Source organism: Protopterus annectens, chromosome 7.part1 (assembly GCF_019279795.1).
Source record: "Protopterus annectens isolate FY-2018-M chromosome 7.part1, PAN1.0, whole genome shotgun sequence".
NCBI classification, from domain to species: Eukaryota; Metazoa; Chordata; order Ceratodontiformes; family Protopteridae; genus Protopterus; species Protopterus annectens.
Window position 1 is genome coordinate 140,062,436 of NC_056740.1, and position 26,202 is coordinate 140,088,637.

Consider the following 26,202-nt stretch of genomic DNA (forward strand, 5'->3'; position numbering starts at 1 on the left):
TGGCTTTCGGAACCAATGGGGAGGTCAGAACCGAGAGACTTCACTTTTCAGATTTATCAATACACGAAAAGGAGGGCCACACTTCTGGCATTTTTTGAAACGGGGGGGGGGGGTCTTAGTCTTCTCAGCCATGAGAAGAAGCTGAATAAAAGGGCAAAGATCAGCTAAAGGAGAAAAAATTTAAATTTACAAAATTACAGACAGGAATTTATATTTTTACTATTTTTATATTTAGACAGGTGAAGGGGCTTATCAGCAATGATAGATTAAAGAAAAACACGAAAGGGGGGAACCATCAACAATGATAGCAGGGAATACAGAAAAGTGTAAAAGGGAAGGGAATATTAAGTGTACAAATACAGATTAAAGCAGAAACTTTAGAAACTTTTAAGAAAAGTAGAAAAAACTTGACAAAAAATTTACCTAAACCAACTACGCTTGAGAATAATTGCTTGAAGTGACCATTTTGGAAAGTGGCAAAAGAGATCAGAGGTAATTGAGAGAGAGAGGGATTCTGGGTAATGGTGAAGCTCGAAAGTTTTTGTCACGAGCTGTAGTAATGGCAGAGTCGGTTCCGATATCGGAACAGATTCCATCTTTCAAGGATGGACTGAAGATTGACAACATCAGATCAAAATGTTTAAAATATGCGCGCGTGTGTGTGTGTGTATATGTAAGTATATATATATGCATACATTTTTTTTTTTTTTAATTACAGCAGAAAGATCATAATAAATCTCAATAACAGACTGATAGGACGGTGGGCCTGAAATAGGGCTTATCTGAGTAGTAAGCCTGAGAAATCTGGCTTTCATTGTCAAATCATTGTCCAAGTGCCTCCTTTTACAATGGCGTTTGTGAGGAACCTCATCGGGTGGACTCTCTGGGGAGGGCTCGCAAATGGTTTCGTGTTCCTCCAGGGGAACTGGCTGGGGCACAATAGACACAGGCTGTCCCTGGGGGGACTGGATGACGGAAGACAAACCCAGCTGCGAGGGGCAGGGATGTACCCTGAGGAAAGAACGAACGCCGAAGGAGAACCGGTTTCCCTGAAACTGGTGGTGTGGGTATCCGCGACCCTCGGATCCGACGAAGGGATCTGGGCCGAAGTTGGAACGGCCGGACCCAAAGGGACGGTATGCCCCGACCACAACGAAGCCTATGACACACTCATCCCCTCGGATCCGACGCTCAACTCTCAGCTCTGAGAGCTTGGATCCAAAAATGGATCCGACAGACTCGAGGGCATGGCCGGTGTCGAAGTAGAAGGTACCATCGGCGCCGGCCCCTGACTCCGGGGCTCCTTGGATCCATAGACTCCGAAATCTGACGGTGGATCGGAGAAGGAGCTATCGGGGTGAAAAACGGAGCCGAACTCCCCGCACCGGTGGGGGTGGGCCAGCAACACTCCCATCTGCAGTTGAGTTTGTAGAAACCTTCACATCATCCGATCCATATCTGCTTCAGAGATGCTCAGAGTAGATCACGAGAACGCCACCAATGACCGGCCGGGAGGGCCGACGCGAAGACGACAGAGGATGGTCAAGCCTCCGGCTCCAGAGAAAAACGTGGTGAATGGAGCAGAGGGGAGGCTGGCCTAGTAACTTTGACAGGAGACAAAATCACCTTAGCGGGAGGGGCCGTTGGATCCAACTCGGCCTGCCGCTTGCAGCCCTTCTCTCTAGATCTTTTTCCTTTTCTGTTTGTCTCTGTCTCCCTGTGTTTTTCTTTCATTCTCTCTTTATTCGCCTCTCTCTCTCCCTGAGGTAAGGTGGGAGGGTGAGTACCGGACAGGGGAGGAGGGCTGGAAGGCTGGATAGCTATAGCCGTGGCTGGCGAAAAAGCTGTGGAAGCAGAAGAAGCAGAAGTTGATTCCATGGGTAGACCACCTGCCAGAATCACCTTGTTCCTGCAATCCCGCAGGGCTCGGGGTTTGAATGCCGCACAGATTTTGCGGCCGGATGACAAATGAGGCACCCCCAAGCAAACTACACATAGAGTGTGACTGTCGGCTGGTGACAGCTTGTGGCCACACTCTGTGCACCTAGAGAAAGTCACTGTCTGACTTTCCGACATAGTACGCGCGCGCACACACACACACACACACACACACACACACACACACACACACACACACACACACACTCTACGGGCGGGAAGAAGGAGGGCCTACCCTGACAGAAAGTTAACAACTTTCTAACTCACAAAACGAAAAATCTAGCGAGGAAAAGAACCCGGTAAGGAGAGAGAAACTAATAACTATATATATATATATAAATGAGATCCGAGGATTGGAAGGAAGTTGCAGTGTAGTATCGGTGGGGGGGGGAGCTTGGATCTTTTTGCTTGGTATGCTGCAGGCTCGGATCCATTCCGGATCCGAAACCCACAGGTTGCTGATCAAATTAAGTTAACTACTTCAGATATAAAGTTTTGCAGGACTCAAGTTTCAGGTTTAAAGAGAAATGGGGCAAACCTCTCCAGCAATATAAACTTTCCCAGGGAGTCGCTATCTCTCTGACTGGCGGCTTCAGAAGGAAAGCAGTTCTAAGAAATGCCTTACACACTGAGAAAAGTCAAATATACAGAATCCTGACTAATGTGATAATTGGAGATTGCATCTAACTGAACTATAGCAAAGGGATAAGAAGTTATGTACCTACCATAACGTTCCATGTTAGTTGTCTTCTTCTTGCCTTCTTTCTTGCTAGTTGGGTTCGGAGCCAATCCTCGGCTCGACTCAGCCATCTACTAAAGCTCGAGAGCTATTTACTGGCTCGAGGCTTCCCCATATCCCACAATGCTTGGCGCTAGATACCCAGATCTCGTTTGGCAGAGCTAACACCATAGAAAAATTTCAAGGACACCTGTCCAAACTACAAGGTTTACCTACAGTAGTAAAACAGAGGAAGGACGTAACCCAGATAAGAATTAGCCAGAGGAAGAAGGCCTCAAAAAGGGACTCTTCTTGGTCTGCCAGGCTAGGAGGATGGAGGGTGGGACGCAAGAAGAAGGCAAGAAGACAACTAACATGGAACGTTACAGTAGGTACATAACTTCTTAATGTTAAGTTGTCTACCTCGCCTTCATTCTTGCTGGTTGGGACCGCGTCCCTAGCACCTTAGTCCTGGGTGGCTCATCGGAACAGACTCTTGAGCACAGTGGAACCAAAATCAGCTCCAACTCCTAGAGGCCATATCCAACTTATAATGTGAAATGAAAGTATGAGGAGTGGCCCATGTGGCTGCAGCACAAATAGATTCCATTGGTAGTCTTGCTTGAAAAGCTACCGAAGTAGCTAACGCTCTGGTGGAATGACCTTTAGGTTTAGTAGGGAGTTCTTTACGTCTCAGTTGATAAATCAAAGTAATAATGGAGGACAACCACCTGGATAAGGTTACTTTAGAAATTGGTAGTCCCTGTTCGCCCTCAGCACAGGACAGGAAGAGTTGGTCTGATTTTCTTGTTTGTTTAGTCCTATCCAAATAAAAACATAATTGCCTATGAACGTCCAATTGGTGTAACTTTTGTTCAGCTTTGTTCGAATAGTTGGAAAAAAAGACAGATAGATCAATAGCCTGATTCAGGTTTGTTTCGGAAGGTATCTTGGGCAGAAACGAAGGATTAGTCCTGAGTGAAACTCTATCCTTATGAAACACAAGGTAAGGAGGACGAATACAGAGGGCTTGAAGTTCCGAAACTTTCCTAGCTGAGGTGATGGCTACTAAAAAGAGAGTCTTCCAGGAGAGTAATTTTAAGGAACAGGAAGCTGCAGGTTCAAAGGGGGGAAGAATCAAGGAAGCTAATATCAAGTTTAAATCCCACGGAGGCGGGGGATCTCTGACCGGGGGCCTAAGCAAAATAGTCCCTTTAAGAAAGGCCTTGCAAAGTTTCTGGGACATGATGCTGGTTTCTGACAGGCCAGCGTGGAAATTTGCAATAGCAGCTAATTGGACCCTAATGGTGGCAGACGAGGAGCCAGCTTGAAAAAGTTCTGCTAAAAAATCTAGAACATGATGTTTAGGAGCTGTAAAGGGATCTATATTCCTAGCCTCTGCCCAGAAAGAGAAACGTTTCCACTTACTAGCATAAGTCTTCCTGGTGGTAGATTTGTGTGAAGAAAGGATGACTTCACGCACTGGCTGAGAAATATGTGGAAGTCTGGCTAAGGTTGGAAGTGGAGCAACCAAGCAGTGAGGTTGAGAGACTGAAGGGATCGGTGCAGCCAGCCCGACTGATGGACCACGAGGTCTGGTACTGGGTCCAGATTCCAAGGCTGCTCCAGCAGGTGATGATGCAGGAATGGGAACCAAATTTGTCGAGGCCAGTAAGGGGCAATGAGGATCATCCTGGATCCCAATGCAGTCGCCTTCTGAATTAGCGTGGGAATTAGGGGAAAAGGTGGGAATGCATACAGAAGACCTGGGGCCAATCGTGAACTAGAGCGTCTCTGGGGGAGTGGCCGGGAAGGGGGAAGAGAGTGAAGAAATCGTCGCACTTGCTGTTGAGAGGAGTTGCGAAAAGGTCGCAGTAAGGTTGACCCCATCTGCGGAAAATTTTGTCCGCTACTGACTGATTGAGAGACCACTCGTGAGGCATGAGAATAGCTCTGTTCAGCCTGTCCGCTATGACATTGGACTTCCCGGGGATGTGCATTGCTATCAGAAACCGTTGGGAGGAGATCGCCCACTGCCAGAGTCTTGAGTGCTTCTCGACATAAGGGATAGGACTTGGTTCCGCCCTGCTTGTTGATGTACCACACTACAGACATATTGTCTGTTTGAATTGCAATAGTCCCAGTGGGTAGAGAGTCCTGAAGAGCTTGCAACGCTAAAAGCACCGCTCTCATCTCCAAGACATTTATGTGCAGGTGGTACTCTAGAGGTTGCCAAGTGCCCTGGACAGTCCTGCCCTGAAAATGCCCCCCCCCCACCCGATCAGGGAGGCATTCGTGGTCACTGTGGCAACAAGAGGAGGAAGAACAAACGGTCTGCCCTGGAGTACTAGAGGGGAGACCATCCACCAAGCCAGGTGGTCTTTGCATGACTGAGTGATCATTATCTTGTGAGACATCGGCAGTAGCTGAAAGGACCATTGGGTAAAAAGCATCCACTGAAGAATCCGCATGTGAAAATGAGCCAGGGGAACTAGTATGATTGCTGCTGCCATGAGGCCCAACGTTTTTAGTACAAATCCTGCCTGAATCCTCTTGCACTGTAGTAAGACCTGCAGATGCCGTTGAATGTCTGACGCTCTGTTTAGAGGAAGTTTTGCGGACAGATCTTTTGTATTTAATCTTGCACCTATAAAGGTTATAGACTGACAAGGCGACAATGCAGATTTATTCTAAATTTATTGAGATACCTAGCTCGGAGCATGTTTGGATGGTATAATCCCTGGCTCGCAGTAGCTGATGCCTGGTGGAAGCAGTAAGGAGCCAGTCGTCTAGATATGGAAACACCTGGAATCCTCGCCATCTCAGGTGAGCCGTAACCACTGCCATGCATTTGCACACCCTGGGGGCTGTGGTGAGACCAAAAGGCAGGGCTCTGAACTGATAGTGTCTGGCTCCCAGCCGGAAGCGGAGAAACCTTCTGGAGCGCCTGTCCATTTTGATATGGTAGTACACATCCTGAAGGTCTATAGAGCACATCCAATTGTCCTGACCCAAAAAGGGTAGAATGGACTGAAGCGTGACCATCCGGAACTTCGTTCTTTGAACAGATTTGTTTAACCTGCTGAGATCTAAAATGGGTCTCCAGTCCCCTGTCTTTTTTGGTACCAAAAAGAACTTGGATCCTTGCTGGTCTGCTGGGACTGGCTGGATGGCCCTTTTTTCTAGCAGTTTTGTTCCCTTAGACTGGGTGGGACATCTGGAAGGGACTTGGTTGTTTGCACAGGGGTGTGGACAAAGGGGATTTTATAACCCTCAGATATGATGGACCGTACCCATTTGTCTTGTGTGAGGAGTTGCCATGCTTCTGCGTACAGTGACAATCTTCCCCCAACTGCCTCCGAAGGTGGACAGTTGGGCAGCCCCTCAGGGGTGCTGAAAGGGTTTGTCAGAGAAAGATTCTCTGCTACCCTGATTTTGCGGACCCCCTCTGCCCCTCGAGCGGCGTCTATTATTGTTCCCTCCTCTGCCCCTGGAGGGAAACTCGCCACGTGTGTCAGGCACGACTCCCTGGGGTTTCCGAAACCACATTTTCCCACTCTTCTGACCTTTAGGGTATGGTCTAGAGGGAGTAGAAAAACTGACTCCCACGGCAGAGAGAGTCTTGCCTTCCTGCTCACACCTGGTAAGGGTATCCTTCACCTGTGGTCCAAACAGAGCCGAACCATCGAAGGGGGTATTGGTGAAGGACGCCTTAAAGGGGTCAGCAAAGTTACATAACTGCATCCAGGCATGTCTTCTCAAAGCCACGCCTGTACCTGCGGCCCTACTCGCCCCATCGGCTGCATAAGAAATGAGCCGTATGGAGGAGTTGACGACTGAGTTAAGGGTCGCCAGCTGGGAGTTGATCTTATCTTGAGCTCCCGCAGCTGATGGATCCTGAAGGGTATCACCCAGTTCCTTGAGAAGATCCCTTTGAAGGCGGGTGAAGTGGCACAGATAATTCAGCGACCGCATGGAAAAGGTCGCTGAGGAAAACGTCCGGTTCCCATACCTGTCCATTGTCTTAGACTCTTTATTAGGAGGATGGACAGGCACCGAAGGGTCAGCCAACTCCTTCTTCATGTCTGCTGCCACCACCATGGCATCAATGGGGATACCTTTTGTCAAAAATTGTTTGTTGGGTGGGGCTGCAATGAACTTAGTGGGCCTACAGGGAGTTGGTTCCACTGTGTCCTGGGCTGACCACGCCCTTCGAGCCACTACTTCCATGAGCGGGTCGAAGGGTGGAGACACCCAGGAGGTGGAAGGGCGAGAAAGTACAGTTTTGTACCTACCATAAATGTAGATGTCCGAACTGGATAGCATCTGCAGTCATAACAACTGGGTTGTCCTGTCGTCAGGCAGCCCTTCAGTCGGCCGGATTCCAAAGTCCGGGTCCGGCTTCGGCTGATGTCGCACTTCACCCGACGTCATCTCTGTTGGTCTTCGGGTATAAAAGCATCAGCCGACGCCATTTTCCTCAGTGTTTCTTGCCCCAGATGCTAGTAGCCCTCTTGAAGGCTAAAATTTGGATAGATGCCAATGTTTCCAAAAAGATAGAGGTAAACACAAAAATAAGCACATTTGTACATATATACAAACAAATACACCATAAAAGACTCCCCCCCACCAGCTAGCTATTAGGAGGGTAAACACCCTAGGAGTACCACAGAGGGGAAGGAGGGAGGGTAATCCTGACTGCAGATGCTATCCAGTTCGGACATCTACATTTATGGTAGGTACAAAACTGTACTATGTCCTTCATGGATGCATCTGCAGTCATAACAACTGGGTAGAATACCATAGCCAACTAGGGGAGGAGGATAAAAGTAGATTATGGTGTGTTTAGGATCCCTTGCAGTACAGCAGTGGCAAACCCTGCTCGGGATCTGGAATATAGAGGCAAATTATAATGCTTGGCAAATGTATGCACGGAGGTCCAAGTAGCCGCCTCAATAATGTCTTTGGTTGCCACTCCTCGTAAGAAGGCTGTGGTAGTGGCTGTTGCCCTTGTAGAATGAGGTCTTATGTTCTGTGGAATTGGTTTTCCATGGAAGGAGTAACAGAATCGTATGCAATTTCCTATCCATTTGGAGATTGTCTGTTTGGAAATAGCTTTTCCTTCCCTTCCTGTTGCATAGGCTACAAAAAGTTGGTCAGTCTTTCTGCTATTTTTTGTTCTGTCCAAGTAGTAGCGTAGCTGTCTATGTACATCCAAGGGATGCAGGATTCTTACCCTCTGTATTGTGGGTTGGGAAAGAAGGTAGGTAGGTGGATTGCCTGGTTTAAAGACACTCTGGATACCACCTTAGGCATAAATGTAGGATTAGTCCTCATGGACACTCTATCTTGGTGGAAGATTAGGAAGGGTTGCACTGCCATTAAGGCCTGTAGTTCTGAAACCCTCCTTGCTGAAGTAATTGCCAGTAGGAAAGCAGTTTTCCATGACAGGTGTTGTAGGTCTGCTGTTGCTGCTGGTTCAAAGGGTGATAGTGTCAACTTTTCTAGCACAAAGTTTAAGTCCCAAGCTGGTAATGGTGGTTTCCTTGGAGGTTTTACATTCTTGATTCCTCTGAGGAACTGCCTGAGCAAAGGGTGAAAAACAGGTGGATCAAAGCTGTATTCTGCTGAAATAGCTGATGCATGTATCTTGATGGAGGAGTAGGACAGGCCTGAATGAAGAAGTTCGGCCAGATACTCCAGAATGTTAGGCATATCTATGTTTGACACATCTTTTCCTCTTTCCGTACTCCAAATGACAAACCTTTTCCATTTTCCAGCATAGTTCCTTCTTGTTGAAGGTCTGCGTGCTTCAAGAATAATGTCTTTAACTCTATGGGAAAGTTCTGGATTAGCTGCTGCTATGTGATGTTCCATGCAGTTAGTTGCAACGTTTTTAGGTTTGGATGTATGATGCTGTAGTTGTTCTGAGTTAACATCAAAGGCATCAGGGTATTGGCCACATATTGTTCGAGACATGCTCCTCAGCAGTGGGTACCAGTGTTGTCTTGGCCAGTTTGGAGCTATCAGGATTATCCTTGGACGTTCTTCCTTGATTTTTAGTAGTACTTTGTGTATCAAGGGAAGAGGTGGGAATGCATATGCTGTTAGGCCTTTCCAGCTGAAGGAGAGCGAATCCACTTTCCATGCTAGTGGGTGGAATGTCCTTGTGCAGAACTTTTGAGCTGGTGATTGAGAGGTGATGCGAATAGATCTATCTGAGGCATTCCCCATTTCTTTGAGATGGTCTTGAAGATGTCCGGTGCAGCTTCCATTCGTGGGCATCCGATGTGGTTCTGCTTAATATGTCTGCTAGAGTATTTTCTTTTCCGGTACAAATATTGCCTGTAACTGGATGTTGTAGCTGAGTGCCAGGGTCCACAGCTCCAAAGTCATTCTGCATAGGGGTATGAATGAGTGCCTCCCTGTTTGTTGATGTACCACATGACTGTGGTGTTGTCTGTCCTTATCAACTGGCCCTCTTGGAGAAATGGTTTGAACTTTTGGATTGCCAGTTTTACTGCCAGCATTTCTTTTAGGTTGATGTGCAGGTGAAGTTGATCCTGTGTCCACAATCCTTGCACGCATTTGTCCAGCATGTGGGCCCCCATCCTAGGTCTGAAGCGCCTGTTGTGATGGTCTGGCTTGCTTGACATCTGCGAAAGGGTAGGCCTGGGTTTGACTGACATGCCTGAGCCCACCATAGGAACTCCTGCTTTAAGCATGGAATTAGTGGGATTTCTGTTTCTAGGCTGTGTCTGTGTTGGGACCATAAATTCTTTAGGTACCACTGTAGTTTTCTCATATGTAGTCTGGCAAATGGGACCAAGATTATGCATGATGCCATGAAGCCCAAGGCCTGCAGTACTTTTCTTGCTGTTAACTTGTTCAGTTTTGTTAGTGCCAAGAAGTAAAGAGGGAGTTCTTTTGTTTTTCTGTAGTCAGGAATGCCATTTGTTTTACTGTGTCCAATTCCGCCCAAGAATGTCCTTGTTTGGGATGGTATCAGCCTTGACTTTTGTAAATTGACTGTGTATCCCAGTGCTTGTAGCAAGTAAATGACCCTTTGTAAATCTGTTGTCAGCTTGCTTTTGTTGTCCCCTTGTAGCAGGCAGTCGTCCAGGTATGGGTAAATTTGAATTCCTGTAGTCTGCAATGGGCGATTACTGATGCCAGGCATTTTGTGAATACTCTGGGCAGTAGATAAGCCAAAGGGCAATGCTGAGAATTGATAGTGCTCTGATCCTGCAAGAAATCTGAGGTATCTTCTGCAGATTGGTCGAATGGGGACGTGCAGGTATGACTCCTTGAGATCTAGAGTTACCAGCCAAGACTCCTTGCCCAGCATGGGAAGAAGTTGCTGTAGGGTCAGCATTTTGAATTTTGGGACAATGATGTATGTATTTAAGGTGGATAGGTCGAGAATTGGTCTCCAACTTTTTTCCTTTCTTGGAACTAGGAATAGTCTGGAGTAGAACCCCTTTCCTTGCTCTGCTGTTGGCACTCTTTCCACAGCTCTCATGTTTGCTAACTCCATTATCTGTTGTAGTGCCTCTGTTTTTTGATTTGGAGGTAGATTTGGCATTCCTCTTTTGACTGGTAAAGTGTGGAAGTGAAACCGGTAATCTTGATCTATGGTTTGTAAAATCCACTTGTCTTTTGTTATGTAGTGCCAGTTCTTTGAAAATAAGGTTAACTTTCCGCCTAGAGGAGCTGCTATTTGTTCCCTGGTAGGCGGATTTAGGTTAAGTCACTGTGGTTGTGCTGATGTAGTGGCAGTGGTTGTGTCTGTGCCTCTGTTGTTACCTTGCCACTGCCGCCCTCTGTAGGCACCTCGTCTGGATTGGTTTCTGCCTCTGGAACGCCTATTCCTGCCCCTTTGAAATTTTGTGGAGTCAGGAAAGGACCAATTTTGGCAGGCCAGTTCCTGCTAAACCTTGGGGTTGAACCTGCAAGAAATCTTTAACCGCTTGAACAGATTTTGCCTTTTCTTCCATTTTCTTCATAACCTGCTGGGCAGGTGTACCAAACAAACTTGTCTTATCCATAGGAGCATCTAGCAACTTAGCTTTAACATGATCCGTAAAGCTTGCTCCTTTAGCCATGCATGCCTTCTTATTACTGTGCCAGTCATGGCTGATCTAAATGAAGCCTCCAGTGCATCATAGCCACATTTTAAGGAATGGTTGCTAACCTGTTGTATGTTATTTACCATTTCTAATACATATTTCTTATCAAGAGATTCATCAGTGGTTAGTTTTTTAGTTAACTGCTCAAGCATAAACTCTTGGTATTGTATCATGTGAAACTGACAGTTTAAAGCTCTAGCTGAGAGAGTAGCTGAAGTGTAGACCTTTTTACCCCATCTGTCTAATGACCTTGCTTCCCTTTCAGAAGGAATAGGGTTTTTAGCTATGGTCGCTGCTACTGCCTTGGGACCCTGGGATATAGTTTCTGGGTCTGCAAGTGGGGCCTTGTAAAGGTGGTGATGAGTATCTGGCACCCTGTAAAATCTGTCTGGTTTGGCAGGGGCTGGGGGTAAAGAATCTGGAGCGGAGCAGACATCATTGAAAGCATCATCCACCACAGAGAGAACAGGAGGTATAGCTAAGGGCCTGTGCTGTGGGAGGTGCAGAAAGGTCCTAAGTCTTTTCTGGAGTCTGAAAAATCCTGTTGCTGCCATTGGAACTGCTCTCGCATGGCATGTAAGGTTTCCCCAAAGGAGAATTCTTCTGGTGGGGAAGCAGCTGGAATGGATTCTTCAGCATCAGAATCTTCAAAATTGGAGAAAGGAGCCTCTGGCTGGTCAGTTATGTCTGCTTCGCCAGCAGAATCATCAGAGGACACTCGCTCAGTGGGCTCTGCCCTAAGTCTCCTCTCTGGGGCTGAGAGGCCCTGTCTGGGTGAGATTGAGATCCTCTAATTAATGAAATTAAATCTTCTGCCAAAGTAAGCATTTGAGAACTAGAAGAGGGCCTGGTTGTGGGGGTTTAACAGGCACTGTCTTAGTAGTCTTGGCTGCTTTAGCCCTGGCGAAGGCCTTAATGGACATGGCTGCTGGAGGCCTAGCAGCACCACGTGCTGGGGTAGAGACATCCAAGGGAATGGTGTCTGATAAGTCAGTGGCAACCACCGTAGTGGATAAAATTTCTGAGGCCGATTCAAGAGTGGTAGCAGGGGCCTCAGTTGTAGAGATAGGTTCAGCTGTACTTTGATCAGTTTTCTCGGTTTCGCCGAAACCGAGACACTCGCGTTTGCTTAACCATGGTTTCGCCGAAACCGCGGACCGCGAGTGTCGGTCTTTATCTTTGCGCTTTTGGCAGATTGGGTAGTCGGAGGATCCGACGGCATAATGTACGCAAAATCAGAACCGAAAAACTGTTCTGCAAACTCCGACCGACGCCTAAGCGTCGCCGGTTGAAAGAAGCACAGGCCGAACAGGCTGCTACGTCGTGGGCTGGGCCTAAACAAGGCAGACAATAAGAGTGGAAATCTTTATGAGGTATTTGTTTCCCACAGGTTAAACAATTATTAACTTTTTCTGACATCGGCTGAGGCAAGAAAGAGTCCCCAACGGGTACTTAGCTTTAGAAGTCTTCAAGTAGTATTCGTAGAAGTAATCTCTGGATCCGACCGACCGGCACTTGCGAACAGCTTCTGCTTGGCCACGCGCAAGAAAGACTGAGGAAAATGGCGTCGGCTGATGCTTTTATACCCGAAGACCAACAGAGATGACGTCGGGTGAAGTGCGACATCAGCCGAAGCCGGACCCGGACTTTGGAATCCGGCCGACTGAAGGGCTGCCTGACGACAGGACAACCCAGTTGTTATGACTGCAGATGCATCCATGAAGGACATCCAAACGTGTCCAGGTATACCGACTCGTCCTCGGAAGGGTTAAGGGCAGTCCAGTTCACCCTCTGCTTAACGATCTCTAGGATGTCTGAAAAGGAGACATCCTCAGAGGGGGATCTTGGGGACCCTTCCGAATCATCCAAGTCGGTATCAGACGTGACTGACTCGGGGGAGTCGACATGTTTCCTCTTACATTTTCTCTTCCGAGGGGGCTCCTCTGAAAGATCAGGGGAGGCCTCGGAAGAGGAAGATATACCCAATGGGGCAACCTGGAGCGTCTGTTATCCACGCTTGGGGTCAGGAGGGTGGGCAGAGACCGATGCAGGCACCATGGGGGGAGAAGCCGAAGGGGCCGATCGAGGAGCCGACTCAGGAGTCAGCACGCTCATGACCTCAAAGGCGCCCCTATCAGGCAGAGCAGAAGGTCCCCGCTCCGAGGAGACGTGAACCCCTCCCGGCACCGAGAGGGATGGCTCCGAGGCTGATGTCGGGGCCGAGCTCACCTGCGCCGAAGCCCCGAGAGGGAGAACAGGGTTGGACAAGTTTCCAATGCCACTCGCCCCCTCGGAGCCGATGAGGGAGTCCCGGCGCCCAGATCCCTCCAACAAAGGGACCAATGAAGAGATCGGAGCAGACAAAGGAGCCGAAAGGTGTGGTATCAGCTCCAACGTTTCCAAGATTCGAGCCCCTACCAGCTCTGGCTCCGAACGCAAAGGGGGAGTAGGAGGAGGAATTGCTGAAGACACCAGGACAGCCACAGTCTATTGAGAAGGGCTAGTTAACATTTGGGCCAGGGCCTGCGATTTAAGGAGTCTACTGACCATCCTCTCCAAGTCATGATCAAATAGCCTGGAGGACCAAGAGGAGTGGGACCTATGGCTTCATTCAGATTGAAAAAATGGTGACCTCGGAGCCGAACGAACCGATTCTAGGGAAGGGGACCTAGAACGTTTTCGGCTCAAAGATGGTTCCAATACTAAAGTCGGAGCCGACTGAGGTCTAGAGATGTCGGCTCCAGCCGGAACCGAAGAGGAGGAAGATGCTCCGCCCGGCGACAGCTCCGAACTGGGAGCCGACGGTTTGGCAGGCTTTGAGGATTTCCCCGACTGAGGCTTCGCTGGGGATCCCTCTGGCTTAAGTAAGCCTCTCAAAATAAGTTTGTTGCAGGTGTAGGGAACCCAAGCAATACACACAAGAAGTGTGACCGTCTGTCAAAGACATCTTCTGACAGCACGAGTCACACTTCTTGAAGCCTGAAACTTTAGTATCCTTAGACATACTGTCAAGGGGATACTAAAGCGAGAAAAATTAAACTAGAGCTTAAACAAGGCACACAAAAACACTCACACACCCGCTCTAGTTAAGTTAACAATAATAACTACAAAACTATCACCACACTTAATAACAACAACAACTATCCTTAATAAAAATATACAAATACAATAAGGCTAAACACAACTCCTGTAAAGCACCAAAGGGGTGGGGTTAGCCACTAAAGAGAAGAAACAAGGGGGGGAAGGGAAGAAACTAACAAAAAACGAGTTTCCTAGGTGGGATAAACTAGGGGATACACAGTCTAACTACACTAAAAGGGAAGACGATCTAAATATACTAAAAATACAAGGTAAATTTCTAGCTAATACCAAAAAAACGGAATAATACGACCTGAGCCAGTAAAATCGCAACCTCGTAGCTGAAGCGGCAAACGAGATCTGGGTATCTAGCGCCAAGCATTGTGGGATATGGGGAGGCCTCAAGCCAGTAAATAGCTCTCGAGCTTTAGTAGATGGCCAAGTCGGAGCAGAGGATCGGCTCCAAACCCAACCAGCAAGAATGAAGGCGAGATAGACAACTTAACATTAAAGGAAAGTGAAGTCAATTTTTGCAGAAAGGAACTAAAAGAACTGATTAATCACAGCCCCAAACACACTAAACATGTTCTTTTTCTCATCAAGAAAGTCTTTATGTCTTTTTGTGTGAAACAGCTCAGACAAGGTAACACACTGCCCTAGTGAAAAGGTTGTCTGATCTAGCAAGACAAAAGAACTGCAACAGTCAAGCCTGACAGCTGCAGTGCACAGAGATGTGGATATTACTTCCCTGAAAGTGGCTGGAAGCGCACCTGAGAGAATAATAAAATAAGTAGGGCTGTAGCAAATGGATCCAGGACAGTCTTGGTCAAACGGTGGCAATCAGAATCACCTTGATTTTGTGGAACTCTGCCTTCTGAATGAACTTCACCAATGGAGAAATGAAGGAAGTAAACAAGACCTTAAGGTCAAGGCTTCAGTTAAAGTATTCTGAGTTGTCATTGGAAGGGGGTAAGGAGAGGGAAAATAACCTCATTTGATTTTTTGTTGTGGGTGCAAAAACCTCAGACACTGGGTTACACACTTCTGGAAAAGCATCCTTATTATAGATGGACTTGGGAACCATTCACAGTACAAAAGGATGCAGTGGATTACACTTTGTCTGCTAGATAGGGGTCCTCCCCTGAAAGTGGTCAAGAGGAAATGGCTGTGCAAGATTACCTACTGCATGGCACTCGAGTTTTTCTGCAAAGAGGACAGAAAAGGCCAGCCCACTTGTTAATATACCAAGCTACTATGCAAACAGGTAGACATGTTTCTCCTAGGCTGTAAACCTTGAAAGGCAAGCAGACAGGAAATGAATATCCTCATTTCCAAAACAATACGCAAACAAGACTCTTGTATGACCCCCATCTCTTGCACTACTGAACCTCCAAACTGCCCCACCTTCACCCAAGAGTAGATGTACACAGTAAGAATGTGACTACGAACAGTCTAAACAATTTTAGGTGTGACTTGCAAACACTGGGCAAATTCACTGAAGGAGGGATCTGACTTGATCGAACAACAATCCTGATGACAGATTCTATTGCGTCTTTTGGGTCTACTCTAAGATCTGTTTGTGAAACTGAGCATGAAAAACTAGAAAACTGTAGCCAACTTAAACCCCGCAGTTTTCAGATTAAAGCTCGGAGGCACAACATCTGAAGAATCCAAGAGAATATAGACTGTCCACTGCACCAAGGAGTACTTTCCAGCAAAGTGACTCTTCCTCAAGAAAGAATATCCAATAATCCTATAAAAAGTATGGACTGCATTTGTTCTGTCACTGTGCTATTCTTCATGATGCCTAGAATTGGCACAGCAGACATTAATTCATCATAGTTTCTCCACGGTAGGGATAGCTAGAAACCACTCATCTACGTAGGGAAAGTTCTTAGGTCAATTGTGTTGCTACCACAGCTATGCCTTTGGTGAAAACCCCGGGAGCTGGGAACAAATAGATGGATTCAAAACCAACAGTGACTGATTCCTATCCAGAAGTGTAAAAACTTTGACTCCTTGATTATCCTGACGAGTGGGTATGCATTTTGCAGGCTTCTACAAACACATCCAATCTCTGAGAGTTAAGGAAGAATCATCTGCACTGATCCCATCTGGAACAGCTTGGAGAATTAATTGATGTATGCTACTCCACTCTTGGGCCCAAAGACTTTCAAAATTCAAAATTAAAAAAAAAAAAAATCGAATAAAATCCGGATCTTCTTATCTATTGGGAACTCTTGAATGGACAGTTTTTCTAGGACACTTATTTCTAAATCTTATCACCCCTTCTAATGTGGTGGATAATTAGGAAGAGAGTAAACAAGGATGGGAAGGAAATTTTGTAGGATACTTATTTCTAATGTTATCACCCCTTCTAATGTGGTGGGTAACTAGGAAGAGAGAAAACAAGGATGGGAAGGGAATTTTGTAGCCTTGAAAAATACCATCTCTGATCTACCTATTCTGTGTGATGGCCTTCCACACAGTCAGATGTTGAGACAACTGACTGCCAACTTCCACCAGAGAGAGACAAGCATGTCTTCTGGGCTAGAGCGGGTTAAATAATCTTCATGGAGAACCACAAAAGCCCTGCCCCTGCTGAGAATTCCTTCCTTTAAATGGGTACCAGTTTGTGATTAGCCATAGCCTCTATGGCTCATATCAGACGACTTGTACTTCGTGTTGCTGGCCCCTGCCTGAATCAGAACTTGGGCCCCTTATGATTCATGGCAGAGACAGAATAATGTGATTGGAAGCAGATGCAGTGATCATTAAGGTCTTGCCATGTTGGTTACTTTCCTTTAACTTCTCTCTAGCCTGTGAACCAAACCAAACTGTTCAGTCCCATTAAAGATAAAGTGCAAATTATTTCTTTTTCAGTTCTTTCCCTCTGCTGTAAATAAGCTCCCATCATACCTCTCAACTGTACAGATTTTCAAAGAATGTACAGATTTTTGACTAATAATTTTGGTCCGTTTTTCATAAAAAAGTTATGTTCTTACCATAACTTTCCATCTGTGTTGTCGATCTTCATTCATTCTTGACAGTTGTGTTTTGGTTCCATCCTCTGAACTGACTCGGCCATTGTAACAAGCTTGAGCCAGAAACTCTTGAGCTAAGGCTACCCATAGTGCCTCTCTTCCCTTCAGATCGAGTTTTGCCCATAGAAATAAAAAAGCGGAAGCTTTGTCTGAGCAACTGCCCTACTACAGAACCAGGACTAGTTCCGAACCTCCAAGAGTCTTTGGAGGGGGTAGGAGGGTGGGATGTCAAGAATGAATGAATGATCGACAACACAGATGGAAAGTTAAGGTAAGAACATAACTTCTTTAGCTGATGTTGTCAACCTTCACTCATTCGTGACAGTTAGGACAGAGTCCCTAGCTACTTTATGTCCCGGGAGGCCCTATGGAAGGAAATTGCTGAGCAACATAGAGCCAAAGGATGCCCTTCCTCTGGAGACCTTATCCAATTTGTAACGAGTGATAAAGGTACGACAGGAAGGCAAAGTAGCTGCTGCGCAGATTTCATCCATGGAGTCTATAGAATGAAAGGCCACTGATGTGGAAACTGATCTGCTAGAATGGGCCTCGACTTTAGTTGATTGTTTGATAAACAAATGCGATGCAATCCCTCAACCATTTCGATAAGGTGACTTTGGAAACTGGTTTGCCTAGTTGAGTACCTGAAAAAGACAGGAAAAGTTGGTCCAATTTCCTGAATGATTTCATTCTAAGTAAAAATTTAACTGTCTATGTACATGCAACAAATGCAAACAATACTCTCCTTTATTTGAAAAATTTGGGAAGAAAACTTGCAGGTCAATAGACTGGTTAATGTTTGAGTCTGAGACAACTCTGGGGAGAAAATAGAGGTTAGTCCTAAGGGATACACTCTCTCTATGAAAAATGATGTATGTGCACTTTACACACAATGCCTGCAATTCTAATATTTTCCTGGCTGAAGTGAATATTTTCCTGGCTGAAGTGATGGCTACCAGGAATAAGGTCTTCCAAGATAAAAATCTGATATCACAGAAGGCTGCTGGCTCAAAGGCCTGATGGATCAAAGTTTGTAAGACTAACATCAAATTGCAAGGTTCAATGGGCTTTTTAAAAGGTGGTTTCAAATGCATAACTCCCTTTAGGAAGGTTTTGAAAAGGCGGTCAGATATCAAGGAAAATCATTGAAGCCATTATGGAAATTTGAAATAGCCACTACATGAACTCAGATAGATGCTGAGGCTCCCAAATGGAGTACAATTGATAAATATTCTAGCACTTTATTAATAGAGGCTGAAAAATGGTCAACTTCTCCTTGAGACCAAATCACAAATTTGTTCCATTTACTGATATAAAGTTTTCTGGTGGGTGGTTTATGAGAAGCCAGAAGTATATTTTGCACTGGGAAAGGATTCTGCCTGGCAATTACTGGAAGTGGAAGTACCAAGCAGTCAGCTTGAGACTTTGTAGGTTGGGATGGATCAACCCCTGCGGATGAGACAGCAGTCCCAGAGTTGGGTCCAGAGTCCAAGGACAGTGAACTAGGTGAGGTCAGAGAAAGGGCAATCAGACTTGACGGGGCCAATAAGGTGCAATGAGGATCATTTTGCTTATCAACTGTTGTGCTGTCTTCAAATACTGGGGTATTAGGAGGAAAGGCATAAAGCAGTCCCGGGAACAATTGTGCAGAAGAGCATCTCTCGGGGATTTCCCCCCAAGGGGGGATTAGTGCAAAGTAGCTGTTGCATTTGTGGTTCGTGAGAGATGAAAACAGATAGCAGCAAGGCTGGCCCCATCGATGAAATATTTAAGCCACTAATATGGGACTGAGAGACCACTCATGAGGCAGGAGAATGCATCTGCTCAGTTTGTCTGCAATCACACTGGAATTCCATGGAATGTGCATTGCTATCAGAAATCGGTTGGAGGCAATCGCCCATTGCCATACTCTCAGGGCTTCCCGACATAACGGATAAGATCTGGTTCCTCTCGGTTTGTTGATGTACCAGACGACCAACATGTCTGATTGGATAGCAACTGTCCCTGACAGAAGGGCAGATTGGAATGCTTGCAACGATAAAAGCACCACCCTCAGTTCTAGGATGCTGACATGCAAATTGGCCTCTAAAGGGGACCAAGTGCCTTGGACTGTCCTTACCCGAAAATGCCCCCCCATATCAGGGATGTATCTGTGGTCACTATATGGCCTTGGGCTGACGGGATGAAAAGGGACGACTCCATAGCTCCTCTTCTGGCTTCATCCACCAGTTCAGATCCTGCTTGCATCGATTTACGTGGATTAGATAAGACATAGGGTGTGTTAACAGAGACTACTGTGATGCTAGGAGCCATTGAAGCAGCCTCATGTGGAACCTCACCAGGGGAACTAGAGTGATTGTCGCTGCCACTGATCCTAGCAGTTGTAAGACTAAGCGAGCTGGGACTATATTTTGAGTGAGTATCACTTGGAGCTATGATCTTAATCTTTGTAGTCTGTGAAGAGGTAGAGCAACCACACAGGATCTCGTGTTGAATGTTGCTCCAATGAATTCTATGCTTTGAGTGGGTGCCAGTTTTGACTTTTCTTTGTTTATTGAAATATCTAAAAACTCTGCAAGTTCTAGAATGTAGTACAAGGCGTGAAACAGTAGATGCCTGGTGGGGGCGGTAAGGAGCCAGTCATCTAAATATGGAAACACCTGGAATCCTTGCAGCCTTAGATGAGCTGCTACCACTGCCATGCATTTGGTGAATACCCTGGGGGCTGTGATGACACCAAGGGGTAGTGCACAAAATTGGTAATGACAGTCTCTCAGCCAGAAGCGGCGGTATCCTCTAGAGTGCTTGCCCATTTGTATGTGGTAATACACATCCTGAAGATCTATTGAGCACATCTGATCTTCTTTCGCCAGAAATGGAAGGATAGACTAAACAGAGACTATCTGGAATTTTGTCTGTAGGACAAACTTGTTCAAGATATTGAGGTCCAGAATCGGCCTCAGGTCCCCTGTCTTTTTTTGGCACTAAAAAGAATCTTAAGTAAAATCCAGATCCTACTTGGTCTGGTGGGACTGTTTGGAGGACTTTTTTTTTCAAGCAGCTTCTGAATTTCTTGAGCTGCTGCCTCCCTCTGATTATGTGGAACGTCGGGGATTCGCATTTGTGGCCTTAGAAAAAAAATGAAGGGGATATGGTAACCTCTGGTAATTAATTTCTGCACCCAGGAGTCTGATGTTATTGAGAGCCAGGCTAAGTGGTGCAGAGAGAATCTTCCCCCGACTGCTTCTAGAGGTAAGCAATCGGGCCGCTCCTCAGGAGCGCTAACACGGTTGCCCAGAGAAAGAATCTCTGGAGCCCTGGTTGTGCAGGTCCTCTCTGCCACAGGAAGGGCGTCTTCCTGATGAGGTCCCCCCCTCTGCCCCGGGGAGAAAACTCACCACGTGTGTTCCGATAAGACCCTTGGGACTTTTTGGATTACATATTTCCACTCCTCTGATTCCTGGAATAGGGTCATTGAGGAATGGAAAAACATACGCCCACAGCAGAGCAGGTCTTTCTGTCCTTTTCACATCTGGCTAATGTGTCTTTAGCCTTCGGGCCAAATAACGAGGAAGCATCAACGGGAGCGTTGACAAAGGAAAACTTGAAGGGGTCCGCGAAGTCACACAAGCACATTCAGGCATGACGTCATGACAATGCCTGAACCCGCAGCTCTGGTGGCCTCTTCGGTTGTATGTGCAATCAACCACATGGATGACTTAGAAATGGATTCTAGGGTTGCGAGCTGGGAGGCAACCTCATCACATACCTCCTCAGACATTGCTCCTGCTAGGGTTCCTGACAGCTCAGTGATCAGGTCCCTTTGAAGACAGGTGAAATGTGCCAAGAAATTCAACGACCATATGGCAAAGGTCGTTGAAGCATAAACCCGCTTCCCTAATCTGTCCAATGTCAGAGACACTCTGGAGGATGGACAGAAGGACTCTCCTCTGCAAGTTCATTCTTTGCAGCCCTGGCCACCACCATAGCATCTACTGCTAAACCTGTGGACCAGTGGGGTTGATCCTCTGGGTAGAGAAAATTTTGTCAGGTCTCCGGGGAATTGGCTCAATAGTGTCAGAGGCCTCCCACGCATGCTGCACGATGAGACTGACTAACTCGTATGCAGGCGGGGTCATCCAGGAGGTAGAAGGTCGGGAACAGAAAGCCTGCAAGAAGACATATTCCTTGGAGGAAGGGTTGGTGGGCTTCCAGTCACCCCTATGCTTTAAGGTTTCTAGGATGTCTCTAAAGGAGACATCTTCAGGGGGTGACTGAGGGGACCTTGCCCCTTCATCGTAATCTGTATCCTCGGTGAGGAGATTCTCCGGAGAATCAATGTGCTTCCACTTGCATGATCTCTTACAGGGTAGCTCATCAGGGGAAGGTCTGAGGAGGACTCCAAATAGACAGTACCCTGTGGTAGGGTGTCTTGCTGCTCCCGTGCCCGTTGCCCCAATGTAAAAGACTGTGACAGCTGCAAGCCAGAGGATATATACATGTGACATTCTGACAGAGTGGGATGCCAACTGTGAGCCTGCTGAGGTAAGCGCTCTCTCCATAATCTGAAAGGCAGGCCCACCTGAAGTGGGATGGGAGCCCATAACAGAGAAAGACAACCTCAGAACCAGGGTCACACCCCGCTCCAATGAGCCCACCTCCAGAGAAGAAGCTGCGAGAGGACTCAGAACTGTCAAAGCAACCGTAACCGTAGATGATGCGGTGGAAACAATTGGTGCTGTACTAGGGATTCCAGAGCCAGCAGCCGAGCCACTGTCCTGTGGTGGGTCGGTTCAGACTGAGCAGAGGTCCACATAGTGGGTTCCAGTACTAAGGTGAGATCCACCATTGGTACCGAAGAAGAGAGGCGTTGAGGGCTCCAAATCCTAAGGGGAGGTTGAAGGAGAAAGATAAGCTGGAGTCCTTGGAGAGAAAACCTCAGCTCCGGATGGGAGGGAGGTCCTAGACAGGGTTGGAATTCCTCTGGCCGCCAAGAGCTGATCCACCAATCTAACTACATCAAGCTACAAAAGGCTCCTGGTGGAACAAACGGACATCTCTGAGGGAGATTCTGGAGGTTCAATAAAACAATAAAAGGACTAAGCTGCTGACCAAAAAAGGGTCAACAGATGGGGAATAGAGTCTCCTGGCTATGGATTCGACCTTTGGCACGGAGGTCAGCTGACCAAAAGCTTGTGTTGGGGGGAGTGACCAGTTTTATAAGAGAAGCTATTGTTGGTGCCAAGAAGGTCCAAGGTACCACTGTAGGGGTCGGTACCATGGTAACTTTCATCGGTTCCATAAAAACAGATGGCACTGTGGAAGGGGTAGTAGACTCCTGTGCCAAGACGGTTGTTGGTACCAATTTGGATTGTTTAGACTTCGGTTCTGTGGAACTTGGCTTTTGGACGATTTCGATTCTTGAGATTGAAAAGATGCTGGGACTGAGTGGCTCCTCTTTTTTTATTTTTTTTAGAAGATTTTGACTCCTAGGCCTCAGACAAAGCCTCTGAAAAGAGGGTATTCAACAACCCTTGAGGATCAATTTGTTGTGACACACTGCAAGGATCTGGGCACTAAAACCCTTAACAGAGGTCGCATGGAGGCTGAATTTCCAAGTGTGGCAGCCCCAAACAATAAACGCAAGAGTTGGGCATCTTTCTGCCACATTTCTCACATTGCTTAAAGCCGGTTGTACCTTTCTGTTTCTCAGCCATTGTTAGGTGAATTACAAATGTAATAAACAGCCATTCATGCGATCACACACACAAATGTTAAAATCAAGGGAAGTTTTTTTTTTTTTTTTTTTTTTTATTTAATAAGCGTACCAAGGATGACAGCAAGAGAAATACCCAAAAGGGGGAAGAGAAGAAAGGAAACAAGGGAAAAATACCAAGAATGGTATTTAAGAGTTACCAGAGGTAAGAGGGAAGGAAGGGGTCTATACCAACTATTGTAATGAAGAATTACCAAACGGGTAATAACAGCACTCACACACAGATAATCACTAATTAGGTAATAGAAATATAAAACAACCAAAGAATATTAGAGTGAGGAGGTGTAAATAAGAACAAATATTGAAAAATAAAGCACTTAGCTTGAGAGCATGGCCTGACGCATCCTGAAAATCTACAGGGCAAACGAGATCTGAAGGTAAAGGAAGAGAGGCACTATGGGTAGCCTTAGCTTGAGAGTTTCTGGCTGGCATGAACTTATTACAACGGCCGAGTTGGTTCCAAGGATGGAACAGAAACCAAACTGTCATGAATGAATGACTGAAAACTGACATCAGATTTGTGGTTTTCTGGCAAATTTGTAGCAAATCATTAAAGACTAAAGTTGCAAATTAATGGGCAGACATTTGAGTTTCAGACTTCATACCCTTCAGCAAAGTCATGCTAATGCAAAACCCATTATTATATCAACTTTCTAAGTTTGTAAGAGCAATATGTAAAAAAAAAAAAAAAAAAAAAAAAAAAAGTCCCTATTTTTGTGCCTTTGTCCCACTTTTACTTATGGTTTTGTCCAGAGTTCTTGCTCTAACAGGTTGAGGTATGCCCATCGTGTAAAGTCAGCTGTTTCTAAAATACACAGTTTTATTTTCACCTTGGTTACCTCAGTATATAAAAAGTTTAATAAACTTGGCATTTGTAGTTACACTCTGCCAAGAAATTGTCCAATTATACTCTCAGTCATCAAGAATTTAGCTGTGTGCCCATATTTCTCTTTAATAGTGTTGGTCGTTTCCTCTTAAAATGTATTGTTTTCTGGCAAATCATTGAAGTTGCAGGCACTAATTGACAGACATTTGAGTTTCAGACTTCATATCCTTCAGAAAAATGAATGCTAATGGAAAAGCATGTTACTCTAACAGCCAAGCAACACTTAAAATCTGTGCCTGATTTTGGGTCTTTGTCTCATTATTTTTGGCTTTGCCCCCAGTTCTTGCACTAAGGTTAAAAGGTGTGTGTCAATTTTTTCCTGATTATGTGCTAAGTGGCACTGCCTTCTGATTATGCAGTTATGACAGTTTATAGTGAGTAGGTGTTTTCTGTAATATGCAGATTCAGCACCAAGTGCCCCAGACTGTAGCACATTCAGACAAATAACTATCTAACTAAACAGGCAGATCAGAAATGGTATTTCCCAAGGTGAAAAAATACCCATTACTCAACAACTAAATGTTGCTACAGTAAAGTAAAAGGTAAGAGAAGCAAAATGGAATAGAATAAGCTTTTTAGTAAAGTACAGTGCTTGGCATACAAAAATAACAGCAGGGGTATGTGAATCACATCAATAACAACCTGCAGTAAAGTGCATGTGTGTATGATAAACATTAAATGGATTACTGCTGGAATGATGAAACCCCCAAACAGGGGTGAGTAGGCTAAAGCCATGTCATTTCTCTCCTATGCAAGGCTTTAACTGACACCAGAGCCACCAGCAGAACTCTGGTGGACTTGGTCAAAACGAGCCTTAATCCCTCCAAGCCATTCTGGCTGGAGTAAACATGCATAAATATAATGACCTAGTTGCAGCAGTAATAAAACAATTCTAAAATGTCTGAACTTCGCAAACCGATGCTGGTCTGACCTGAAGTGGGTTGGCATTTGGATTACGTAACAGCATAAGAAGTCCAGTAAAAACCACAGCATCACCTGCATGAAGGGGGAAACTGCACTACTTTGAACCTGAACTGAATCCAGTTGAAATTTAGGCAGAGGTCATCCAATTTGAAGAGAAGTAATGCACAAGCATCACCAGACCCATAAATTGTTAACATTATGCCTACAGTACTGGTTATGACCTGGTCTGCCAAGACTTGCATTGACTACGGTTACAAAACACTGATTTGGATTGCTGGATTTTTCACCGGAGACTACTTTTCACATGCATATGTTTTTTTTGTATGAAAAGCTGCATTTCATCCCAAATAAAGCCATGACGCAACACTGATGAGGCAAATGGCTTGTCACCAGAAACATGAAATCCAGAAACTCTTACTACAGTTGGGCATCTCTCTCCCCTCATCTCTAGATTTAAAAAAATCAATATATCGCAAGTTTACATCAACTGGGGGACTAGTGACTAGATGACTTTGTTTAAAATTTCCCAGTAATATCTTTCTGTCTACCATTTTCTCAGATGTACTCTGGGACTCCTTCTTATGGTGTGTACATACAGCTTAAGAAGAGCAAATCAATTAGATTTTACTGTAAGGTTGTAACACAACCAGTTCAAGAAGATTTAGCTTTACATGGCATCACCCACCAAAGTACTTTTTAAAACAATCAAACTAATCCTTATACTTTTAGAAATACAACCATCTAAGGTTATACTTTACACACGACCTTTGCAAGAGCAATGCTGCTTCAAAATCATAAAACATAACTTCAAATGCAGAAGAGGATACTTCAAGTACTCTTAAACAGCTTACCTTTTATGCCTTAACAACTTAGACATGCTGGTAAATGACCAACCGCACCCTTCAAAATCACAGATAAAAGGCCGTTCCCCTAGAAAAAAAATACACAACTTTTACTTTCATGCAGGAGCAACAAAGGACATGCAAAGAAAAGCTTGACAGCTGAAAGGTTCAACATACAATTTTACATCTGCTTCCAGTCTTTACATTTCGGTGGGTAACTGCTCCAAAACAATACCAATGAAAAATACTGAACACAACAAAAAAAAAATCTTTTGAATTCTGATGGCTGTGTAGTGTTCCACTGAATCAACAGCCTCAGTTGAACCGGACTCGGGTAAAACATTCCTCCATCAAAATGTGTATAACTCATACAAGAAAAATACATATAGGGCATCAAACAGAAAGTCAACGGATAAAGTGATACACTGCATACAGACTATGAAAATTAAAGTGTTATGGAATGAAAAACAAAATGTATAAATAACATGCACATAAATGTGAGCAATGACCAACGATGCACGGAAAAATAGTTAGACATTTATGCAACTAACCTTTAACTCCGTAACATTCTCACTATCTGAGAATGATTGTCAAATATGGAGAGAATCACATAGGTGGCAGAAAATGGGCTACTGAGTGGCTGTCTCTCTCTGCAGATACACATATGTACATATTGGTCTACCTCACTTACTTGAAATACCAAATGACCGACTTTCAAAAGACCAAGCCCATTACATCGAAATCCCACAACATTGAACATTTAAATATGCGATTCCCGAATGCACAACTTTCAAAAAGTACAGTTTTGTACCTACCATAAATGTAGATGTTCGAAGATCCACATTGCTGCAGTCCTAACACTTGGGT

The 26,202-nt window shown here is 45.4% G+C and overlaps 1 protein-coding gene across 2 annotated transcripts in view; it reads right to left on the bottom strand.

Annotated features, from left to right (window-relative positions):
• ZXDC (ZXD family zinc finger C) overlaps positions 1-26,202 on the bottom strand; it is a 1,157,677-nt gene that overhangs the window by 1,022,948 nt on the left and 108,527 nt on the right. For both annotated transcript variants that reach the window (XM_044078595.1, XM_044078596.1), the window contains exon 3: positions 25,345-25,423. In XM_044078595.1, coding sequence (XP_043934530.1) covers positions 25,345-25,423 — 79 coding nt within the window. The remainder of the gene's footprint in view (positions 1-25,344; positions 25,424-26,202) is intronic.